General features: G+C 40.3%; 1 protein-coding gene across 6 annotated transcripts in view; it reads right to left on the reverse strand.

The window, feature by feature from the left end:
- LOC124262868 (glutamate receptor ionotropic, kainate 2-like) overlaps positions 1 to 26,013 on the reverse strand; it is an 86,646-nt gene that overhangs the window by 6,894 nt on the left and 53,739 nt on the right. For 5 of the 6 annotated variants that reach the window (XM_046697452.1, XM_046697449.1, XM_046697453.1 and 2 more), the window contains exons 3-10: positions 22,069 to 22,209; positions 21,304 to 21,543; positions 20,831 to 21,036; positions 16,297 to 16,353; positions 15,234 to 15,461; positions 12,300 to 12,428; positions 5,985 to 6,107; positions 137 to 337 (exon numbers count right to left, since the gene is read on the reverse strand). In XM_046697452.1, the coding sequence (XP_046553408.1) occupies positions 137 to 337; positions 5,985 to 6,107; positions 12,300 to 12,428; positions 15,234 to 15,461; positions 16,297 to 16,353; positions 20,831 to 21,036; positions 21,304 to 21,543; positions 22,069 to 22,209 (1,325 nt within the window). The remainder of the gene's footprint in view (positions 1 to 136; positions 338 to 5,984; positions 6,108 to 12,299; positions 12,429 to 15,233; positions 15,462 to 16,296; positions 16,354 to 20,830; positions 21,037 to 21,303; positions 21,544 to 22,068; positions 22,210 to 26,013) is intronic. The other variant, XM_046697454.1, reaches the window with a different exon arrangement.

The raw sequence follows: 26,013 nt of genomic DNA on the forward strand, positions 1-26,013 counted from the left end.
GTCCAAGTAATCATCTAGATATGACATCACTGAAGATATACTTGGCAGCTAACCATTTCGACCTGACAAATAACAACCTACGCTCTTCCATTTAAGTATCTATGTCGTAAGGGAACCGAAAGTGACGTGGACTTACTCCATCAAGCAACTCTTTTATGATGCCATTCCACTCGCCATCTTTCTTGCTGCCGAAGTTCCCATCAGGAACCAGGTAGATCTCAAAGTTGAAACTCAGCGTCTCAGCCACGTGTGTCAGTAGATCGACGGCAAACCCCTCAAACCGGTCGTTACCGCGTCTCATGACCGCATCCCTCTTGTACATCGTGAAGGGCTGCTCCTGGAAGACAAGAAGAGGGAGATGGTTGTATAACTGGTACTTCATAACAAGGAGCCACCTCACGGAATCTTTGCTTTGACCTACAGTACTGTATGAAAACTCATGGAGATTCTTTGTTAGAATATAGGCCCCTAGCAGCATATGCTTGTCTAAAAGGCCACTGAGTTGATAGGTGGTTAGGTCCAAGGTCTTGGTTGATGTCAGCGTATCCCACTGACGTGGATTGGAAGTAATGGTTTCACAATCATTTACCGGATAGTCTGGTCAATACGCCCATATCTTGTCCTGGAATGTTGTTGAATGCGAAGTTAAACAAGAAACAAAACAGTCCGAGTGTGTGAAAAGTTTCCATCCATCCTTCATTCGATAATCTAATAACGGATCATTGAGGCTATACTATATTTTAACTCATTCACTTTTCACATTCACTGATAATGGAAAGTGGCTTGTTGCACTTGTTTGAGATTTTTTTTTTTAATTCTGAAATCTTCATATTGTGAACTTTCCCTTCAGGCCTAACAGTAATCCAGCACTTCCGGCATTCGGTGTCTCTATTGCACAAGTTTGGTAAGCACACAAATATGCAGTTCCTCTCTTGCTGAAAAGTGTCATTACGATCAAAGCGTTCGAGTCTTCAGTAAAGCCTTCAACCCGTTAGAACGTGAGTGAAAGACCTAATGGTGACATTACCATGTGTGACAAATAATTGATAGAATTTGGGTTCCCTATTTTGACTTGTACCCGTTGTTCACCTGTTTGTCCTTGTGAACATTTCCCTTGCATTTTGCATGTGTTTGTGACGTGTGGTACCAGTGGTTTCCTATGGTTATGGAAAGGGTCTGATTATATCTTACATGGTTAATGTAAAATGTCATACCGGGACAATGTTTGTGTGATCAGAGATATCATAAACTGTCAGATTGATAACCTCAAAATATTCTGGAAACAAAACAAGCTTGCTGCAACTGCATTAATGCTCCTGATTCCAAACACCCCTTTAACCTTGATATTCATCGAAGTTCGTTAAGAACGGGTCCTAAGTGTTATGTACTACCTGACCTACAGCCAGAAGTACGTCTCTCGGGACTGCGGGTTAGATAGAATAGACCACGAGCGTCCTTCTGTTTGTCACCTTTTTGAGCCCAGGGTTTGTCACACTTTGGTGGCCCGGCTCTGGTTTTTGACCTGTTGGGGCCTGGGTCAGAACAGACCCAAAGCTCCCTGGTACCTAAGACACAAGGGGCACACGAAATGCCCCCAAAAGTTTAGATTTGTGGTCGTAAAACAGATGAATATTGTTCTGGTGGTTAGGAACGACGACTTAATGATTGAGTACCAGCGAAAAGCCTGGGACGTTGGCCGTGCTGTCAGGAATGGCTAGTCCGGGCTACATTCGAGCGAATACAGGCCGAAAGATTGCTGGAACAACTGACAGAATACAACAAAGAAGAAGAAACGTAAATGACTCAATACGAAGGCTGCAGAGTGAATATTCAGGAAGTCATTTGTAAAATTGGTACAATTGGCATTGCGAAACGAAATATTCCGCCCTGCACAAAACGTCCATGACCATGACTCAATACAAGGGTTACAGAGTGAATTCAGGGTCTTTGTAAAAACTGTGAATCCAGCATTGCGAAACGAAATAATCTTTTGACAAAACAAATGGAAAAAAAATAAATATCCGTCGTGATAAAGTCCCGAGACTAATTGAGTTAACAAACATTGAAGGAGCCAGGCAGTGCCGCCACCAATATAATTGTGTTGTAAACGTGATATTTATCTGATTTATACAGAATATTGGTCGTTTCCCGTTACCAGACAGATTGCATCACAACCATTGCACAATCTGTTAGTGGAAGTGCCTCCATTTACGACTTACGATTGATTCTAATTACAATCAAAGAGTAATCTATATTTCATGTAATGGGCCTTCAGCGGACGCACTCTTTGTCCCAGATGTGTTCAGCTGTCAACTGTATTTGTTTTCTAAGCATTATCTTTCGTTATATTTGATTAAGTCATTTGTACAGATTTTTTTCACCGTGAAAGACCTCCCTGGTTTGTCAATATCAATTAAAGGTACTGAATATCAGACATAAAACATTTTCTACAAATGGCTTGTAGGATCATCAAACGATTTCTTTGTTTTCATAGAACATAACGCTTTGTCAATTGCGTATGCAAACAAATGATTTTAATACTGAAAGTCATGAAGCAAACTCGGCTGGAATTTTGATCTGTGCTATGAATTATTTCTGAGCCATTGTTTTACATATCATCGTTGGTCATCAAGGCTTGAACAACCGCAGGGGCGGTGGGGTAGCCTGGTGGCTAAGTCGTTTGCTCGTCACGCCGAAGACCCGGGTTCCATTCCCCACATGGGTACAATGTGTGAAACCCATTTCTGGTGTCCCCCGCCGTGATATGCTGGAATATTGCTAAAAGCGGTGTAAAACCAAACTCTCACTCATTGAACAACCGCACATAACAGAGTAGAAACGGTTTCATGTTGTGTTTTTTTGTTTTTTTTGGGGGGGGGGCTTCTTGTTTAACACCGCACTCAGTAATAATACAGAAGGGTGTAAACAGTCTAGTCTGGACCAGATGATCAAGTGATTGATGTCACGAGCGACAATTGGGGTACACTGAAACACAATCAGCCTGGACACGGTTGGTTGGTTGTTTAACGCCACACTAACCAATATTCCAGCTATATGGAGGCAATCTGTAAATAATCGAGTCTGAACCAGACAACCCAGTGATCAACAGCATGATCATCGATGTACGAAACTGGGATACGATGACATATGTCAACCAAGACCACCCGATCCCGTTAGTTGCCTCCTACGAAGACCAATTCTAACCCGGATGTTCACGGGTCGCCTGGTCAGAGTCGGACTAACCCATCTATATCGTTGCCCCTTACCATAGGTCGGATCTGTACCATCCTGGAGTGAGTCAGTGAGTGAGCGAGTTTAGTTTTACGCCGCTTTTAGCAATATTCCAGCAATATCACGGAGGGGGACATCAGAACTGGCAGTTCATTGTAAACATTAACGATGCTTTTCCGTATAAAGGTCCAGAAACTATTGTCTGGCTTGTTCAAAATCAATAATATATATTTTGAATAGGAATTTTCCCCACTGGAGTAAAACAGGACTAGTTTCCGGACTGACCAAGGATAACATATTCAGAGAACCAGAGTCAGGAGCGTGAGGGAGTGCATTAAATACACTGGCAGTGGACCCTCTAATGATCACACGTGATTTCAATATGTAGCTTAATTGGCATTTTATATATATTTTGAATATGTTGTGCGGAAAAGTTGTAATTATCCATTTTAACCAAAATTGCGTAAATTGAGAAAAAGATAATTGATTAAAAAGCTTTCTTCTTGGCGAGGAAAGCACCATAAACTTGACACTGTCTTCAATGAGGAGTACTACAAAGTAATGTAAACAAAACAGTCTCTGCCGTTGTACATAGCCTGAATCCGAACTGAAAGGGATTGGAGAAGCCTTGATCTTAAGTTCTACATTCAACAATATCTTCCGAACAGTTCATTAAAGACGAGAGTTAGAAGGTCATCTCTACATTTACATTGCCCTTTGGGTATAGGTCAGTATTTCCCAACATGTTTGATATTACCTTGTGTACTCCTGAGAAACAATTCCGTTATAGAATGTAACCAGAGTACTTATGTTCATCACTTGAGTACCGAACTTTATGATGAATGATGATGATGAATTGCACCATCGGGACTGACTCATTCAATGTGCACCGTGGGACTGATGTCACGCCCTATATTGTATGAATCATTTTCAGTCTGTTTCATGTGAATATTGCCAGCACTGATATCACGATCTGACTTTGACCGATCTATAAACTGTAAGGAAATACTGGTAGACCACGGCGACATGCGTATTACAGGAACCTTTGTTTAAAGCCTTTGTTCACTATGTCACTGAATTACGATTTATGTTTAACATGAATATTCTATTGTAGGTAACATTCCTTGTGAACTTATATCCTAGTGTTAATCATAATTACTAAATGAAGTGTAACATGAGAACATAATTGGTTAATCAAATCACATATCACACTTACATATCCTTTATTAATTCCATTACTGTGTAGGTCATCGCTGTTGTATTGTCATATTACACGCTAATTATCATTAACGCCGTTTAACTGTAATTGAGTCTGGGTCTTGGTGCGTGTCACGAGTCAAAACCTCAATTAATTAATTCTCCTTGTTAACATACAACGTAAAACACAACTTTGCAGATTCTGATACCTTTCGGTATGGACTTATAGATACAAATCATCAAAAATGCAAATTCAACTTATAAAGTTGAAAATAACGCGATGAAAAAAACCCCGCGAAATCGGAGTTCAAACGATTCACTAAATTCACCCCAGCTTGGGGTGAAAAGTGGTTTCAACAGCTGCGCTGCGCTGGGCTGCGCTCATAGCGCATGCGCAGTAAATAGGTTCGCTTGGAAGCGGGATGTCCGGTAATAAGGTCGTGAGCAGGGGTAGTCTAATCAAAACAAATAGTAAATAATCTACTCGTTTCATAAAAGAACCTTGTTGGGATCTAGATCTACTCAGCTATGGGGCAACCAGTGAGGCGTTCGACATTACAAGACGGAAAACCTTCGCTGGCGGTGAGTACTCGGTGAAGGCTTTGAGGTGAGCTATTTTTCTAATGTTTTGTTGATATTTCACAGGCGCGAGCTTTTTATATGTTATGACAGTAGATTACCGATTTAACTGTTTATATAATTTCATTTGTCTATTTCACCACACGTTCTTCTTACCGAGTCACTTTCTCAGTTCGATACTTAAAAGCAATGTCGTTATTTGGCATTGACAGACTTTCTAACTGTTATATAGCTCTGTCTTTGTCACAGACAAAACCCTATGTCTGTTTTATTGGCACGTATGTGTCTGCCTGCCTGTCTGCTAATGACAACATGCAATATACAACTTCGATCACTGACCACATGCAATTTGAACTTAACACCTATCAGGCTATACACCACAAAACGCATTGATTTATGGCCAGAGTTCGGTCTCTGTCACATTATGTAATTAAACAGACAGGCAGGTGTGATACTTGTACATATGACATGTTATGATGTCTGTTGATTGCAAAATGTTATACTGACTGACTGACTGAGTTTGGTTTTACGCCGCTTTTAGCAATATTCCAGTAACATCACGGCGGGGGGACACCAGAAATGGAAAATGTTATACACTTGAGTACACACCCACCCGCTCTGACTGGGTTCGGATCTCGGGTGCTTCTTTTCGAGGGAAGTAGACCCAAGTACAAAACATTGCACTTTTGATTTGCGTAACGCTTATAATTTTGTGTATATGTTTTTTCATAACCAGCAATGTATATGATATGTCATGAATTAGTGATAATTGTGTTTTAATTATGTTTGACGTTTTGGTTGCATGTGACCTTTAAGACTGAAGTTCGCATGTGTCCACCATAGTGTTGCTGTATCAGGGAGTCTATATAAGGCTGGCGTTTCAAGGAGTCTACAGAAGGAAGGTCGTATTAGGAAGTCTGTATGGCGTTGGTCGTGACGTTTCCTATGACCGTTTTTTTGTTACCACCATTACTTACAAGAATCATGACGACCTTGACCGTGCGACCTTTTAGGGGGAAAATACGTCGTCGCTTTGGGGGAGCTTGAGACGTGTTGAGGAGAAGGTAACTGTGAGACGGACGCTTCAGCCACTCTCCGTGCTGGAATCAAAGTAACGGTTCATTTAACTATCTTCATGAAACAAGATAGGTTAAAAGACATACATTACACCAAACAATTACAATTAAAGTGCATCATTATCTAATGTCAAAAGGCACTTTACCTCACCATTTTAATGTATTATGCACAGCTTCACAGAAGTCCCAATCTTGCTGTATGTAGTATATATATATATATATATATATATATATGTGTTTTTATTGTATACTCTGCCAAAAAAGAACACGAAACCGCAGACAGGTGACTCGGCTTCTGCCGTAGCCACGTTTTCCCATGTATCGCAAAGGACCATTACATGACTATGGAACCGCTGCATGGGTCAACACGTGACCTACCCAGTTCCGGTCGACCTCGTGTCACAACTGCATGTTTGTTTTAGTGACGAGTCACGCTTTCCTTCCGTACAGACGGACGACGTCGTGGGGGGACGTTATGCTCAAAACAGCATACATGAAGTGGACGGGTTTGGTACACGTCCAGGTCAATATAACGGCACAGCGTTACACAGGTGGAAATATTTGGCCACGCGTCCTTCTAATTATGCAAAACAAACGTAATTTTTCAACACGACGTTAGACCTAACACGGCAAGATTGTCAACGACCGTCTTAAGGAACCACAACAACCAAGAACTGCGTTAGCCCTAAAGGTCTCCAGAAATACACTTCATCAAACATGTGGTAGATGCTCTTGATCAACGCCTGCAATGACGTCAGCCAGATGACCTCCATCAGTTGGCACATGCACTGTAGGAAGAGTGGGTGGACTTCCCAAGGCCACAATTTGTAATCTGATTGGTTCCATGGGGTGACGATGCCAGGCATTTCTGATGTCTCCGCACAAAATATTGAGAACAGGTTTACCTTGACATTCGATAATTTCACGTGTGCCATGATGAACCTCGGCCAGTGACAATGACTTGTGCCAAGTTTGAGCAATTTATTTCGATCTGCTATTTACATGATACACAAACTATACATCTGAAAATCACGTTTGCGTTTCTTTTTTTGTAGAGTATACATTATTTGATTTTCTATGGAAATAACAGATATAATGAAGTTCCAAAATCTTAAATGTTACTAGAAGCTGTCACAAAGTCATCGTTATAGCTCAGGGTGTTTTTGAAAAGAGAGACGGATGTACGAATGTAACGGATGTAACCTTCTAGCGGCTATTTTGGCATGTGGGCTTAGACAAGGGTACAAAAACAAAAATGCATGTCCTTTAATGTAAACAAAAGAGTGGAAAAATCCTTTCTGGTCAGACAAAACCGGCCATATAAGTCCACTGAGGAGAAACTTCCATTGCAGTATCCTTCCTTTGAACTATGCCATTCATCGTAGGGCTCTGGATTACACCTAGTTCTACACGGCCATTGAAAGCGTTCCAAACAGACTGAACCCCTTGCGTATTTTAGCCATGTCAGTATTCGCTGATCCTCCTTTAACATAATGGTTGGCCAAAGTATAATCCTGAGTCTGTAAGGACCATTCATTGCCTGCCCGAAACGATGAACGTCTGTACGCCGAGTGTAAGTTTGGGCTGTATTCTCCTGTAAATACTGACGCGACGTGTTATACCTTACATACCTCTCATGCGGCGGTACACACAACTCCATCCCTCACTCACCCATTCATACACCTGCTGTAATCAATACTAAAGATTGTAGCAGGAGTAAGTCGAAATCAGTTGTAAGGGGTTTCTTGAACAACGTATTAGATCTTTTGATGTACGGTAAAAGCTCCAAACCCCACGTTATCTGGAGGCTACTGCAGAGTATGCCCAGTTCTAGTCCGGGAATTCCCTAAAACCATGAGTTCCATTGGTGGTTGTTCAGAGCTACGTTGTTCGTTATGAGAATATAGTGTGGCGAAAATGCGACATTTGTATATTCCACAGACACCTATAAATTACATTCCATGTTTTGTTGCGTGTATAACATTTTTCTCAAAGTTTAATTCGGTGCTCCTGCCTACGTGCATATGCCTTGCCGTTCCTATCGATAACATCCACCCCCAGGTCAAATTATCAAAATTGGTTATCACAGTAGATAGAGACGCAATGATATAAGTGGACTCATCAGCGAGATCAGGCTCCGTCACGATCAATGTTCGTACTGATGAGAATTTCCATCGTCAACGCTTTGATAAAAACGTTGTGAGATTTCCCACATTACATAAAGGCGGACCTGGGAGTGTGTTCGTGAAACGTGCCAGCAGTTTCTCTGCAGGTGGAGGAGCGATGATAGAGAGAGGCAATAAGCTGTGATGAAAGAACAAAAACAGAAAGAAACATTGAAATAGCCTCATGGTGTCCGAAATAAGATAAGTTCATATGATGAATAATTGGTGTGGCTATTTGTACCTGGAATCAACGTCAATGAGGCACTTATCCCGAACACTGCTTTCGACAGTGATACCACTGACATGCAACACGATGTGGGTTGGGGTGGTAAGTGTGGGATGGGATGGGATGGGATGGGATGGGGATGGGGTGGTGGTAGGTGTGGGATGGGATGGGATGGGGCTGGGTGGGGTGGTAGGTGTGGGATGGGATGGAGCTGGGTGGGGTGGTAGGTGTGGGATAGGATGGGTCTGGGTGGGGTGGTAGGTGTGTGATGCGTCTGGGTGGGGTGGTAGGTGTGTGATGGGGGTGGTAGGTGTGGGATTGGGGTGGTGGATGTGGGATGGGATGGGGCTGGGTGGTTTAGTAGGTGTGGAATGGATCTCGGGTTGGATGCGTGTTCGGGGGTGATGGCTGGGTGGTCGGGAGTGAGGTTTGTAGGTGGTGGGGTAGGGTGTGCTAAAATGAATACACGGCTTGATGGGAGATGGTGGACATTCGACTCAAGTATCAGAAATACTCATGTAATATTGTACCTTATCTCACAAACCTGCAATACACAGAAGACATTACAACCACAGAGGGGTGAAACAGGGTTTCAATTCCTTTTCAAGATTAGACACCTATATCACAGTAACGTGTATGCTTGTGTGTGAAGAGCACAAATGTCAGTTATATAGTGCAAGCCCACTGAGATATCATCCCTCAGGTTTACTTAAATTCCCCTGTCTGGGTCCACCAGTCCTTGTTTTATGCCCAGAAATGACCACCAGGACTTTGACCAGGCAGGTTAACATCAAATACCATTACTGATGTCTCCGGACAAAATATTGAGAACAGGTTTACCTTGACATTCGATAATTTCATGTGTGCCATGATGAACCTCGGCCAGTGACAATGACTTGTGCCAAGTTTGAGCAATATATTTCGATCTGCTATTTACATGATACACAAACTATACATCTGAAAATCACGTTTGCGTATCTTTTTTTGTAGAGTATACATTATTTGATTTTCCATTGAAATAACAGATATAAATGAAGTTCCAAAATCTTAAATGTTACTACAAGATGCACAAAGTCATCGTTATAGCTCAGGGTGTTTTTGAAAAGAGAGACGGATGTACGAATGTAACGGAAGTAACCCTCTAGCGGCTATTTTGGCATGTGGGCTTAGAAAAGGGTACAAAAACAAAAATGCATGTCCTTTAATGTAAACAAAAGAGTGGAAAATCCTTTCTGGTCGTACAAAACCGGCCATAAACGTCATCCGGTAAGATGTGATCAGAGGATCGGACCACCGATCTTCTTTCCACTATACAAAGACGGCCACCCCATAACAATGCCTACCCCTGTCGTCAACGGTTGCGTAATTCAATGTGTTACCTCTCTTAAGGATGGTATAAACTTGTTGAGAGGTTTGTCAACCCTACAGTCGTGCCTGTGTGCTTCTCAGTGTCTTAGGCCTGCCTCGTTTCGGGCCATTCACCCATCTGAAGCTGAGCTGATATAACTGGAATACTGGTAAAACGGCGTCAAACCTAACGCGCTCAATCACAAAGGAATATCAACCTATTTGTAAATCAACATCTTCAGACCTCCAACACACCCGTACATAACGGTATCATGTACAACCACTAACATCGCAGGATAGGCATTTTTAGACAGCTAAACATTACAGATACCAACTTAAGCGTCTTTGATACATGTTTATGTAAATAAGCAGGTCAAGTATTAAGCAAGGATTGAACAAAGTGTTACCCAATACAATGGAGTATTTACGAAAAAGCGTTTCATGGAGTCTATAGCTAACACCGAGAAATAACGATCCAATATGTCTGAGGCTCCTCTACACACAATACAACGTCAATCGTTTCTAAAGCGTACACATACATTGTTTACTTGAATGAAAGAATTGATTGCCAATGAAAGCCATTACATTGCCTGAAGCACATTGAACAACATCTAACGGAAATGATATTGAAGCACAAAGACGTCTACAAAACCGATGGTTTTATTGAATACTTGTACGATATAGGAAGGTTATTTAAACGGTTATTTACCAAAAGTAAAAACAACAACTTTCTTTTATCATTGAAAATCGTTTGACTATCTATGAGGTCCTTCATAGAACTCCTGGAAGTAACGGTTAGGTGATTCTAATTTACAAGATCGGATATACTGATAGCCTGACAAACAACATCATTGTTAACGAACAATATCATGTGCAAATATAGGGAACAAACAAAGATGAGAGCAATATATATTTTACAGCAGGACTCTCTTGTTTGAAGTTGTTACTTGTATTGGAATGGATATTTTTATAGATCACCTGTTTGTCGGTATTTAGCAATTACAACTACAGGTGAAGGGACGCCTTTTGGCTTCAGTGCGTCATTCAGCAATCAGCCACACTACACATCGACCTTCACATTGAACTGGAGAAAGTATTACTTTTGAACTAGGAATAGAAGATACTATCAAAGTGATCGATAACGACAAACTGCATAAAGCTTAAAAAATAATGAGCGAGATAGGTAACACAGACGGTCATAGTTGCATAACGCCATTATCCGACACCTTGACCTTAAAGATCACAATGCGAATATAGGAATGCCCATGGCCTATGGCTGTGTTAATGTGGAACGCTTTCTCCCGCGCTCCAGTCACATACGTTTGATGCGATGCCTATGATATGACTCAACCCCTCGTTAATTATCATTATGACTTTAGCAAACCTTCAGCAGGCCCCACGACTTTTTTAGAATCATTTCGATGTCACGGATGATTTAAGAGAAAACTGGTGAAAGCATACACAAGCATACAACATTAAACGTTTCGTTGAAATATGTACGACTTCGGAAAATATATTTACACATGTGTAGAATATCACTGTCAAATTATAATTTATGACTTGTTCACATGTTGATAAGAATAATGTGTTTACAAAAGAAGTGACTTTCATATATTTTATCAATCATGACTCTTAAAAGATAAGATCGGTGGGACAGCCGCTGATCATGCCGAAATGCCAGGTTAGATTCTCCATATTGAAACAATGTGTGTCCACATTTTCCCAATGATATTGCAGGTATATTGCAAAAACGGAATAAAACCACACTCACTCACACATGCGAAACAGTACAGATCCCTGCTGTAACGCGTTATACCCGATGACGATGTCACTTGTAAATTACCTCTCATTAATCAGAGAGGTCGTGATATAACGGAAACTGTTCAATGCCGTGTTAAACTAAACTTCTTGACTGACCGATATTATTAATTATGAAACACGATAACTCTAGTGATTTTCATTACCCCGCCCGAAGCTGTACAAAGACGTCCAATGTACCGTATGACTAAGATCAGCTATACTGTACCTGAACCAAGTACACCCAAACATCCAGTACATCTAGAGGTTACCCATTACAGCGTACAGGCCCTTGAGTACAGTGAACATACTCGATATACGAGCAACATGGTGCATCTGAATCACTCCTTCCTTCGTGGATATGAAGGGTGATAAAACATATATTGCCCATGACACGGAGTCAGACATGACTTTTAAAAAATAATTCCCTGAATCTGTAGAGGATAAATATTCCTCGACTACTCACTTACAATGCCACAATATCAACGTGAGATGGTACAGTCATTTCAGTGAGAGGACCCTTAGCAAACATGACAGTTTTTAATAATATAACGAAAATAAGATCGGTATACATAAATTAATGCTAATACGAACGGGACGACATTGCAGGAGAAACCATCGTGATGACGACCAGCAGCGTAGCGACACAGGGTCAAGGGAGAAAACTCTTAACTGACTCACCGGATAGCTGTAAATACCACTCACCGGGTAACTCTCGTTGCCCGTGTAGCCAGTTAGATAGACGGAAAAGTTAGACCTTTTGCCGTGAGTGTCTAACTGAAGGTTACCAGTCAAACCAAACTCTTGGTTCTGAAAAAAACAACAGAAAGAGTTTTTAAACTAAAACCAGTGTATGATGGTGAGCGAACTGATCAGCTTTATTTGGTACAGTTACATAGTAAACCGCCGACGATTTCGACAGGAGTTAGTCTTACCGGATTGTCATTCATTCCAATTTCTTTTTTGCATGAGCGACTTGCATTTTCATCCCTTTTGCAAAATCGACAACACCACCTGCAGATTGCTTATAACTATTTATGCGTTATAATAATGTTATTGTGTGAGTGAGTGAGGTGGGATAACTTCCCGTTTGGGTAGTGCTTCAGTTATCAGTCGTGTTTAATGTGGGAGGACAACCCGAAGTATTGCAGGTCTCACACTTTTACAACTTTGGCAAAACCCACGGTGCTACCAAATCTAGAAACATGAATAGGGACACGATCCCTGGTTTCTGGCCCCGCAATGGGCGGTGGGGTAGCCTAGTGGTTAAAGCGTTCGCTCGTCACCCCGAAGATCCGGGTTCGATTCCCCACATGGGTACAATGTGTGAAGCCCATGCCATGTCGTGATAGGGGCGGCGGGGTAGATTTGTGGTTAAGGCGTTCGTTCTACACGCCGAAGACCCGGGTTCGATTCCCCCACATTGGCACATCCATATATATTCAGTAGCCCATTTCTGGTGTCTGATATTGCTGGAATATTGCTAAAAGCGGCGTCAAACCAAACTCACTCTCTCACTCACTCTGACTCGCCAATGGGAGACTGAATGAACAATATTGTATGAGGGGTAGGGTTACTGCCCTTCCTAGTATACTTCAGTTAAGTAAAGAAAACCTGTTTTGTGATATGACCATAGTCTGTCATAGTCATGACCTATTATAGTTATGTGGAAACTTCAACTTCATGAAAGTGATTTATCATGGTATAACAGACTACGACTGTAAGAGAGCATTCAATTAGCTAAAGTTTTACTGCAATAGGGTGAAGCCTGAGAACAGTGCACGGTGCTGACAAGTAACGAATACACGATGAATCTGAGATTCAAATCTCGAGCAGCGGATCCTGGCACAGATAACCTTATATACTACCTACCGCCATAATAGCAATAACCTTCATAATACTGCAGGTTCCCGATCCACAAAGCGTTCTAGAGCTACCAAATTCGTAAGTCTATGATAAATGTTTGAGCTACGACATGTCGTAACGTTACGAAGTCTTTTAGGATAGTGTCTCAGACTGATATTTATAATAAGATCAGAGAGAAACTCACGACACTGTACCAAGCATATAACGCGGTGCTTAGAACATAACTGCGTTTTATTGATCAAATGGTTTTGATGTTTGTTATTTCCACGTATATTTAGACACATTTTCACCTTCTCTAGGGAATATTTTAGGATGGCACAACGGGTATTTTTGCTTGCTATAAAGATAAGACATGTAAAAAGATAATTTCCTTTACTTAGCTACCGGGGAAAACACTTATACACTTGGAACCAGTCGCTGGAGTTCTTTGAGGGGCCATGTGAGTGAGTGAGTAAGTGAGTATGGTTTTACGCCGCTTTTAGCAATATTCCAGCAATATCACGGCGGGGGACACCAGAAATGGGTTTCACATATTGTACCCATGTGGGGAATCGAACCCGGGTCTTTAGCGTAACGAGCCAACACTTTAACCACTAGGCTACCCCACCGCCCCGGGCCATGTGAGGATCATCTGTTAGATACTCATTCATATGATGCATGTAATGCTGCCAACAATATACCGTGTCACATACATAACCATCAACTAACAATTAAATGTTTGTTCCTTGTTTGAACACCATAAGACTTGAGTGGACACTTGTTTTGTCCGGCAGTGTATTAGCACTCTGTGAGACGCTCTGACAGTGTACAATTAGTCCGGTAGCATAATCTAAGTTGAACGACAGATTGTTTATGAGACCTGAGAGAGACTGATAACCTTAATGAACTGGCAATTTGTATAGGGTAATATATTCCCATGTCATTTATTTCCCATGTTTCATGCTGTATAACACGTAGGAACATTTTGTTTCACTATTATATGTCACAAGCGCTGATGTCGATACAGCTTGGCTGTCAGTCCACGATTGATGGATCCAGACAACGTGAAAGGCACTTCTTAAACTGTATGCATATTTCAAAGATTTAATATTTTCAAATCATATTAATTTCTTTTAGTTTTAAATTTTAAATCATATAAATTTCAATATTTCGTGAGGCTCGTTATGTTCAGGACTTCACGCCATATATTTCGGATCATACTTTCGGTTTTCATACTGGTTGATCAATTCTGTCTCTTTTGGATATGTATAAGTGGTTGTATGACAGCATCATATTTATCTATACACTGGAAGGTTTAACTGAAACAAGGACGCGATGTTTGTCGTACCGACAAAACGTGTATCTCTTGAACTGATAATTGTTCAGGAAGTATGTACATAATAACAATAATCCGGTAAACTACATATTATATTCCTACTGATTATTCCATTTTCAGATGAACAATTGACTTGCCTTTGCGGGTGTTTGTGACGGATGCAGCCGACTGAACAGGATACTCTTTTCGCGAATACCTGCCATCATTACTGTTTCGCAGTGATTCATAAATACATATGTACACGAAATATTACAATTGAAGTACGTATTTCTTACGTAAAGGTTTCGTTGCCAATATTTAAACGTTTTGAACTCTGAGATTGCGCATGTACATTGGACAGCATGTAACCTTGATCTGCGTATGGTCGAAGCCGGCTTGTGAAATATAACATTAACACGGGCCTACGCGAACGGACGGATGGCCGTGTGACTTACACTCTTGATGGTGTTCAGGAGATTGTCATTTGTCTGCATGCTGGACGCTATCAGAAGCTGCATGGCGTCGTGGGCGAGGGCGTACTCAAGCTTCCTCTGGTGGATGTGGCTGTTGTTGTTGAGGTTGGTCATGTCGCTGACGGAGGAGTTATAAGGCAACAAGGAGAACACAGTGAAGTTGACGGCGATGTCTCGGTAAGGCTCGAACAGATCGCCTATAGCGTCGCCCTAAAGGTAACAACAAGTGTAGATATAAACTCATTGCTCTTAGACTGGTTCAGTCGCCATAGTGTTACAATAGAATATTATTAATCTAAAAAATAATGGTACAAACAAACTGCAATGGCAGACATGTCGAGGTGTTTTCAAAACATATTTTTGGAAAACATCAATAACGAAAAAAAATAAAATTCTTAAAACTATTTTTGGAACACAGGCTGATTCCATATACTTCAGACTGCCAATTCACCAGGTTGATTGGAAAAAAGACGTTACCGTTTTGTTGAAACCCACGAACACAGGTAATGCGCTGACAGACTAAGACACATAATCAGGACCTAACGGGATTCGAACCCATCAGCTTTGCTTTCTGATGTGCCTATTGGACTCTGCAAGTTGCATCCCCGGGGACTAGTGGCTACCCGTGATACAGTCTGAGTGAGACAAGTGGGTGGAATCGGATTGGACTCAACCCAACAAAGGTCTAGAATCTGAACTTTACTGAGGAAGTGTAATCCCTAATAGAACATGTGCTATATAAGTGTGATTACACAAAACATTGGTCAGACTCAGAAAGGGACACTGGCGCCTTAGCTCTAAAGAACAGCAATTGACTGTGCAGAGTTGCATCCCTTTGGTGTACACAATACTGGGTTCTAATCTCTCATTTTTCCTGACAATATTTGTATGTTTGTCAGCGCCATGTTTCAACGAAATGGTAAACATCTATACCACACGTCACTTCCGGCATTGCCACATCTATATGACACGCCGTGATATTAGAAAAATACTGTTTTAAAAATGACGATAAACCCAACTCACTCGCTCACGCAATTTTACGTACCGGATCGTAGAAGCCCCATTCGTACGGAGGCGTTGATAACATGGCGAGGTTGCGAGCCTGGGAAAGAAGCATGTCGTAGATTAGCAAACATTATCACAGCGGAACAGGTCATACAAATTAGGGACGGGTCAAAGTGCGTGGAATTAGGGTAATAATTATGTCGCTTAAAGACACCTCATTATCATATTAAGCTAATAAACGCACATACGCAACGTCGTATTCAGTCGTTAGGTATTTAAAGTTTGTGTTAAATGATATGCTCACGCACTCATGACTCAATGTAATTTGCAACTACGAATATTTTTTTAAAGTAGAAATACTAATTACCACGCTCTTTGGGTAATTCGTTAAAGAAATGAACAAATAAATACTTTTTTTGGTAAAGATTTTAGGGTCACTAAACTGGGACTACAAGACAGAGGACCAATGTGCAACAATTGTCTCTACGATTTGTTGCATTGAATACTTTGTCAGTTAAAGCTCCCTTTATTATTTGTCTATCAACTCATTTTCCGGACGTTACTGCAGTGAACGAGGAAGATGGAGTACTTTAGGCAGGGGTACCGTAGTTCATTAGGTACTGAACAACGCCTGATTCAAACAGTCTCGAGTTTCAGCTGATCATATATTTGCATGATTCACAACTAACGATAAAACTCTACATAATCAATTGCAGTTATACGATACTTTCGCAATTCTAGATTTCTTCTGTTCTCTCACATATTGAAAAAACAAGTAACCAAACCGTATTTTCCGAGTGGAGATCTGTATTAGAATTGGTCTTCAGCAAAAGAAAATTCGTGGCTGACACTTCGTAGACATCGATATCTTAGTGTGACAATTTCTTGATTATCGTCAATCATTACCATAAGCTTAATGTCAAATTGTCACTTACCACAACTTTCACGCCAAAAAGTTACTAAAAAACTTAATGCCAAATAGTAACTATATTATTAATCTTTCCGTCAAAAAGTTTCCACAACCTTACCATAACTGTCCTGTCAAAAAGTTGCTATAAATTGCCCGTCAAATAGTTACTATAACCTTCACCTCAAATGGTTACTGTAAACTTTCCGTCAAAGAGTTACTACAACCTTACCATAACCTTCACGTCAAATAGTTGCCATAAATTTCCCGTCAAATAGTTACTATAACCTTCCTGTCAAATAGTTACTATAACCTTCACGTCAAATGGTGAATGTAAACTTTCCGTCAAAGAGTTACTACAACCTTACCATAACCTTCACGTCAAATAGTTGCCATAAATTTCCCGTCAAATAGTTACTATAACCTTCCCGTCAAATGGTTACTGTAACCTTCCGTCAAAAGTTACTTCAAACCATAATCTTACGTCAAACCTTCCCGTCAAATAGTTACTATAACCTTCCTGTCAAATGGTTACTGTAAACTTTCCCGTCAAAAGTTACTACAACCTTACCATAACCTTCTTTCACGTCAAATAGTTGCCATAAATTTCCCGTCAAATAGTTACTATAACCTTCCTGTCAAATGGTTACTGTAAACTTTCCGTCAAAAAGTTACTACAACCTTACCATAACCTTCACGTCAAATAGTTGCCATAAATTTCCCGTCAAATAGTTACTATAACCTTCCTGTCAAATGGTTACTGTAAACTTTCCGTCAAATGGTTACTACAACCTTACCATAACCTTCACGTCAAATAGTTGCCATAAATTTCCCGTCAAATAGTTACTATAACCTCCCTGTCAAATGGTTACTGTAAACTTTCCGTCAAATGGTTACTACAACCTTACCATAACCTTCACGTCAAATAGTTGCCATAAATTTCCCGTCAAATAGTTACTATAACCTTCCTGTCAAATGGTTACTGTAAACTTTCCGTCAAATGGTTACTACAACCTTACCATAACCTTCACGTCAAATAGTTGCCATAAATTTCCCGTCAAATAGTTACTATAACCTTCACGTCAAATGGTTACTGTAAACATTCCGTCAAATGGTTAATACAACCTAAACCTTACCAAATAGTTGCCATAAATTTTCCGTCAAATAGTTTCTATAACCTTCCCGTCAAATAGTTACTATAACCTCCCTGTCAAATGGTTACTGTAAACATTCCGTCAATAAGTTACTACAACCTTACCATAACCTTCACGTCAAATAGTTGCCATAATTTTTCCGTCAAATAGTAACTATAACCTTTCTGTCAAATAGTTACTATAACCTTCCTGTCAAATGGTTACTGTAAACATTCCGTCGAAAAGTTAATACAACCTTAGCATAACCTTCACGTCAAATAGTTGCCATAAATTTCCCGTCAAATAGTTACTATAACCTTTCTGTTAAATAGTTACTATAACCTCCCTGTCAAATGGTTACTATAACCTTTCTGGCTTATTTAGAGGCCCAGTGTGCAGGATTGTGGCCACAATCAGTTCTGACAGACGGGGCCAGACAGAGATGCCACCTTTAACCCATAGAGTGAGTGAAATACTATATTACAGTGAAGATTCATGGCTATATTTATGTGGGGAAGGTAACTTCTATTGTTTATTCTACTTTTTTATGAATGCAATGATTTCCGATGCAGTTCCCTATTTTTACTTGTATCACAGGTTCGTATGTTATTCCAGGTGAACACTTGATGTGGCTTTACATGTGTTTGTGACTGGAGTCACCGGGGAGCAGGAAACGCTCCCCTTAGCACGTAGTCCTGCTGCCATTACTAACTGATAATGCTTCATGAATACATGCTTATGATATATTCGGGATCGTATGGCGGACTCTTATTTCGTTTGATTATGGAACTGGTTTTGTCGTGAGGTTTTTGTCATTGAGTTGACACTAACACTCATTGCGTTGCGTATATGTTGTCTAGTGGTGAATGATTGTCGATAGTAATGGAGATATTGGTGCAATCATCAAGAAACAACTCCAACAGACTTTAACCTGAATAACATTCTTTGATAAATACACTATGTTGTTGGAAGGTCGTTTTTCAGTTTAACGGTAAACATGTACAGTGACACCCCGTTGATTAGGACGGTACAACTCCCCGTGGATTTAAAAAATGTCTGGATTAATGAATTCTTAGATGTAACCTGTATATACACATTTCTAAACTGAATCTTGAGGATTACAGACTTCCCGACGTCTGGGTTAACGGGGTTGCAATATACGAGCTGTATTGCCATACACATGTCGATATACTGGAAGCGATATAACCTGTATATCCACCTGTATATCCACATTCCATCTTCAATCTTACAAACGGGTCTGGATAAACGAGACTCCAGTGTATATCAGCTGTATTGCCACGTGCATGTCAAGATACTGAAAGTGAAATTTATCGCGTTTGTCAAATGTTTTAAAAAATACGCCATTGATAAGGCAGTGAAATATTCCAGAGAATCGTTCTATCAGAAGAAACGGGCAATGGCTGATTGATCCTCTTGCGTGCTGAAGATACCGGGGATATCTGAGTTAAAGTAGATCAGCATCCGCAACCATATCTTCCCGATAAACTACAGCCACAGTGGATGGTTTTAATCTTTTGAATCACTTGTTTTGATAAAAACGATTTGAGTAGCATCAACATAGATTCCTCCCAGCAATAAATCACAGGATCTGGTTAGCGTTCACAATCATTAAATTTTTTTAAAAACATGGAATAGGTGAATCCCGAAACCAAGGAAGGTCTTTGATAACGAGAGGAAATGAATGGACTTGGTTTACGGACAACGTTAACCATTCCTTGTGATTATCAGTAGTATTTGATCTGGGACCATTTAATAAAGGCTTACCGTCTTCACGTCTAGGGATTTATTAATCATAAAAGTAATCCTTTCTGTGTGAGAGGGAAACTCTATAATCACCCTCCGTAAACTGTCTTGTATTTGTGTTAGGAGGTGACTGGTTGATAGTATTTTAGTACTCGCCCTGCTCAACACTCGTATTATATCTGGTTCACTGTTTCTTGTGACACAGATATTTCTGCCTGCATTTAAGACTTCAGAATGTACACTACTGTTCAAAAGAAAACTCCCATCGGTTTCTCACCATGATATCGTTATCGCGGTGTTAAAGACCTTTCAGACAACTCGAGTGTCGAGATAAGGGTGTATAAAGGAGTTGTACGTGCTTAATGATAACAAACAAAGACATAAGAAGTTAATGCAAAGATACAAAAGGTTGTTTCATTTACCACAGAAAGTGGGTTAGCTCTTCAAGTATATATCATTACGTGCTTATCTTTACTCATGGGTGTAACCCAATATCTTTGGCTCTAGCGAGCGAATATTGTTGAAAGCCGCACAATATTCAAGTTAAATCATGGCCTCCTGTGAAAGGTTTACAAGAGAAACATTTGGCCGCCATTGCGGTACGATAGTACACTATGCCAGGGAACGTGGCCACCTGATTCATGTTATCACTTCTTAAAACGTGGATCATGTACGTACGTGGAACAAACTACGTCCCCGACATGTAGAGGAGGTGCTGAAGCCATAGCAAGAGTAAGTGTGTGTACTGATAAACAGTTCTGAAGACCTACCTCTCTGAGCAGGAACTCCGTGTAGAGTTTACCGCATATCACTATGGAGTGTTCCACCAGAACTTTACGCATCTGCACAAGCGCCTCTCTTGCTTTCGACCCCATGATCCGGTGCGTGTCACGTGTTTTCGACCCTGGGTCGGGGAGTCTCCAGGCCTTGACAGATAGAGAATGGTTTGTCATCAGTCGTTCCAGCACCGCCAAACCTGTATTTGGAATTCAATAGAAACAGATATATTTAGTAATGGCGGGAATACATGGTCATGCTGCTGTATGAACATACGACATCAACCATAAGGCCCAGTGGGATGGCCCAGTGGTTAAAGCGGTCGCACAACAACATGAAACAACATTCGGGCACATTCTTGTGTCCCTTACATGTATCTGGACCATTGCTAATAATGCGATGTAAAAGTCTAACTCACTCATTGAATCAATGCTATGTTTTCCATTATAACATCATCATCATTCACCTTTATCATCATCATAGAAGACGCTAATCTTTTTCCAGTTCTGTTTTTGTGCAAATTCCAGCAGGGCCTGACAGAAGTCGTCCAGTTCCGGTAAGAGCTGGACAGTGTGTTTTAGCATCTCCCTGGTTACGGGAGACGTAGCAAGGTAGGGTATCTTCCGTTCTTCCGCTGCCAAAGCAACGCCGTTGTCATAGGGACCGATAATGGCGTCGATGGACCAATGTTGTATTCTTCGATGAACTGAAATAGGTTTTGAATTTATTGCTTTTAATTTTGATGGCACATTTATTTCATACTATAAAAAAGATAAATAATATATTTCAAAATAGAGCATATCACGAGCTGCCATATCAATACAATAACTAATTACACAACAAGAATATATCTCGTATTTATGTAAAAAAGATTCAATGTGTTTGATTCTGACTCCATTATGCGCATGTGTTAATGAATCGATAACAAACAGTGGAGATACCGGGTGTTCACGAAAAGGTGAGCGTATCCTGCCTTAGTGGTGACATCTATCACAAACACATGCAAAGGCAGTTAAATTGTTTGCCTGATAAAACACCGGCTCGCGATAGGGACAAACCCTTTTCCCTCACTATAACATTATTCGTTTTTATTTCTGGGTTTCCTCAAATATAATGTGAATGTCTATTGGTTGGATACTGATTTAGATGTAAAAAATAAGATTTTGCATTGCCGAAAATTAATGTGAAATACAAATGAATCTAAATATGCTGAAACGCTGGATGCTATTACCTTCTCCCATCCGTGTGTAGGTGCTCTGACCATCATTCGTGTAGATGTCGTGAAACTTCAGGTTGGTGATGTTGTAGTTGATGACGTTGCTAACGCCACGAGATGAGTTGGCCACCACTTCCCGCCATGATGGTAGCACCCCTGAGCAAATAAGAACATCATGTTTAATGTTTCATGTGGTATCACTGACTTTAATAAGACCTAATGACACCATTGTTGAAGTTTCAGTTTTTAGACAACAATACCATTACATATTATTGCAGATCGATGCTCATGCTGTTGATCACTGGATTGTCTGGTCCGGACTCGATTATGTACAGACCGCCGCCATATAGCTGGAATATTGCTGAGTTTGGCGTAAACCTAAACTCACTCACTCACTCATTTCGTTTCAAATTTCATGGCACCGTTTTGAAATATAGCTTCATGTTATTCAGGCAAATGCTATGCGATCTTCATATCGGTACTACATCAGTACAGTGATGTGATAGTTGATTCATTAACCAGTGTATCTCGCCACAGCGTGAGTGTGTTGATCTGCTTGACAATCATTTCTTCACACAATTTCGAAGGATGTGTTCAATTGATTACCATGATAATTATTCATTGCTACATTTTTGTAATATTATAATGTAGTCATTAACTTATTGACATGGAAACTAACTGATTTAAACAGCTCCTTAATTTACACCCCGTGTGATTGTCATAATTCTTCTAACCGCCTGTAAACGCTTTTTGAACAACTTTTAGTTGAAGTGGGCACACGGTCTTGCAAAACGATGTTTTCTCAGTCAACATTTTCATTCTCGTCAAATTTCACAAAGCGTGTATTAGAGTAGATATTAGTTGATATAACAGTATATCAGCCCACGTGTTTAGACAGACACGTTACACCACGGGGTTCCGACATCTAGAGCAAATCTAATGTAAGTCAGTTTTTTACTGCAATTTGTTTTTCTCATTTCTCCGGGAAGATAAATGCGGGCATCAGGTTATCGGGTCAGAGAGGTTGCCTCGTCTACTGAACACTCATCTGGTCAGTGATGGTGTGTGCGTGTGCGTGTGCGTGTGCGTGTGCGTTTCTATCAGTTTCTGTCTGTCTGCTTCCATTTGTCCATGTGTGTATACTTTCATATGAAAAAAGTCTGTCTCATCTGGACATTTTGATGTTTTTATGTCGCCATTGAATTGCCGCTATTTATTAGACATTATACTTGCTTCTATTAGCTGCTGTACCGAGACTGAATCAACGTTTTTATCATACGTGATTACTATCATCCCTAAGGGCATGTGGTACGCCCAAATTCAAACGTATACTGAACAAAAACGTTAAGAATCAGTGAAATATTTGATGATATTTTTTGTAAAATTGCGTAAAACTAAAATCAATTTCCCCCCCAACTAGTTGAAATGCCTATATATTTTTTGTTCAGTATAACACACAGTAATTCATGATGCCATGTTGTATACAGGGAAGAGTATCAGTTCCCGAGAGCTGAAGCACTTGGACTTCAGGTAATAGTACCTTCACTGATGAACGTTGCACCTGGCCTTCAAGATCACTTTACTCAATCCGTTTTTGTTTTATCGAATTCCCACCCACATTACAGTATCACCCGGCAACGATTTGCCACATTGAGGTCAGGACAGCAAGCACCACAGACGGGATGGTTGGGGATGCTGTTATTTCAATCAAACGATACCGTCATGGTAGAAAGGTAAACTTGAAATGTCAGACACAATGACTGCGGCAATAACCTCAGGATTAATAACAGGCGAGTCATGTTAGTTACTGGTTCAATAATAAAACCTACAGGGAACCTTGGGCACAGTCAAAGTCCTCGCAGTTTTGTTTCAAAATCCACCTTTTTCTGATGCCTCAACTTGTATGATACATATCAAGAATGTAATTATGACCCAAAGTACCGTCATTTATTTGTTAAACATACAGTTTCAACGTCTAGACCCAGACTGAGTTCCTCTTGAAGCTGATTTAGATTTATGATCCGTTTGATAGAAAAGACGGTTTTAGGAACTCCTCAAACCTTATCAATCCTGGAAATGCACTTGAGGACATAAACATGTCTGATCACGCAACAAAAACCTTCTTGAATGTACCCATTACCCGACCAATCCCAATGAAACAATATAAGTCAGTGATTTTATATGATACGTTGAAGAAAACGGTTAATGGAAAATATGTCTCGCAAAGCCATAAATCATGTGATCATTGTTTTTAGAGTAGACTCTAAACATCCTGGATGCCTTTGATTGGCCATTCCACAGAATAGAACTGCAACATGTCGCTCTTACGTGTTGCATAACAAGGCATCTGATACTACACTCTTGTGGGGTAGGGCATGGGCGTTGGTAAGGAATGTTGTATATAGATGACACGATACATCTACAAAATGTGAAATGACGATTTTTCTCAAAGGTGAATCGGTGTATAGGAAACGATAAAAGTTGTGTTTCAACACACATAGCACACAACCCACAATACGAAAAGGGATAGTCAGTGAAAGAAAGTCTGCACAATATTAGGAAAACATCCGCATTGGATAATGGTTGATGAAGTTCATTTCGTTCATAACCTCTGGATGAACTACAACATTTAGCTATTACATAATCCTACAGGAATTACAATGACGTTAATTACAACAAGCTAATTCAGTATCACTGTACAATAATATGAACGGCTAATTACCAATATTATCGAGTTAATGTAAATGTATGCATATTGATAAATAAATAATGTATCCCATATGATGGTAAAGATGTAATACAACCATTTTCAGTAATTCTCACAGAACAATGTACTTTCATGATGATTGGTTGATCAATACCATTATTCCTTTGTGGTCATTGTGAAAAGCGTCCCATAGCAAAGTGACGCCATATCAACGAATTGTCGCTTAAAAATGATACGTTCAATGAATAGCAAAAATGAAGTAGGAGATGGTTCTTGTGGCGCTGTACGTGGTAGGAGATGGTCATGGTGGCGCTGTTGTCTATGAAGGTTCCACCATTCAAAGAGGGTAGTCCCTGGAGAACTTGTTAGATTTTGTAAAAACTATGTAAAACGAGGAGTAAACTGTCTTGTCCAGCGACCATTTCTGAATTGATAAAGTATATCGGATTCATACAGACCTCACATGTCAACCATAAAAACAACTTAATGAACATAATATCGTTTCGTGAAGAGACCGAATTCCGAATGCTAGTTGCTCGAGCTATCTGTATGTTACTTATCTTCATCAGCCATTATCACCCACTTCATCACGTGGATGTTTGCAACCCTTATCTCAGGTGAACACAACGCACAGATTGCCAGAACCCTCGCGCAACCTTTCACGATGAACACATTGCCAGAGGAGGCTTCACTAGGCAGTGAACCACATAACGCACTACGTGAAGCCTAATGTCAATGGTCTGCTCTTAACATCCTGGCCTATATATACTAAGGTGTTAATTTAACGGCTGAGTTACGCCGAAGTATGCCAACTGCCGTCTTCGCGCCACAAGACGTTTAATTGGGTGGTTCAGGATGAGGTTATCTCGACATCACCATCCCGCAACAGCAGTTGTTATATCTCCATCTGCGTGCAACACGTGGACATAGGAGTGAGGGTGGTGGTGAGATGGTAGTCTGTCCCACAGTCCCTGAACCACATTATTTTCCCTAATGCATAGCCCTCCCTGCAATGCTAAAGTTCTAAATGAAGCAAGTCTAGATCAGGGCTCCCAACTCACTGGGGCTCCTTTTCAATTTAAATGGGTTTATTTGTTACAATCAAAATTATATATATATATATATATATATATACACACACACACACACACATATATATATATATATGTATATATGTATGTGTATGTATATATATACATATATATATGTATGTGTGTGTGTATATATATATATATATATATGTATGTGTGTGT

Source organism: Haliotis rubra, unplaced genomic scaffold (assembly GCF_003918875.1).
Source record: "Haliotis rubra isolate DU_JTF1 unplaced genomic scaffold, ASM391887v1 Scf86, whole genome shotgun sequence".
In the NCBI taxonomy this organism is placed as follows: Eukaryota; Metazoa; Mollusca; class Gastropoda; order Lepetellida; family Haliotidae; genus Haliotis; species Haliotis rubra.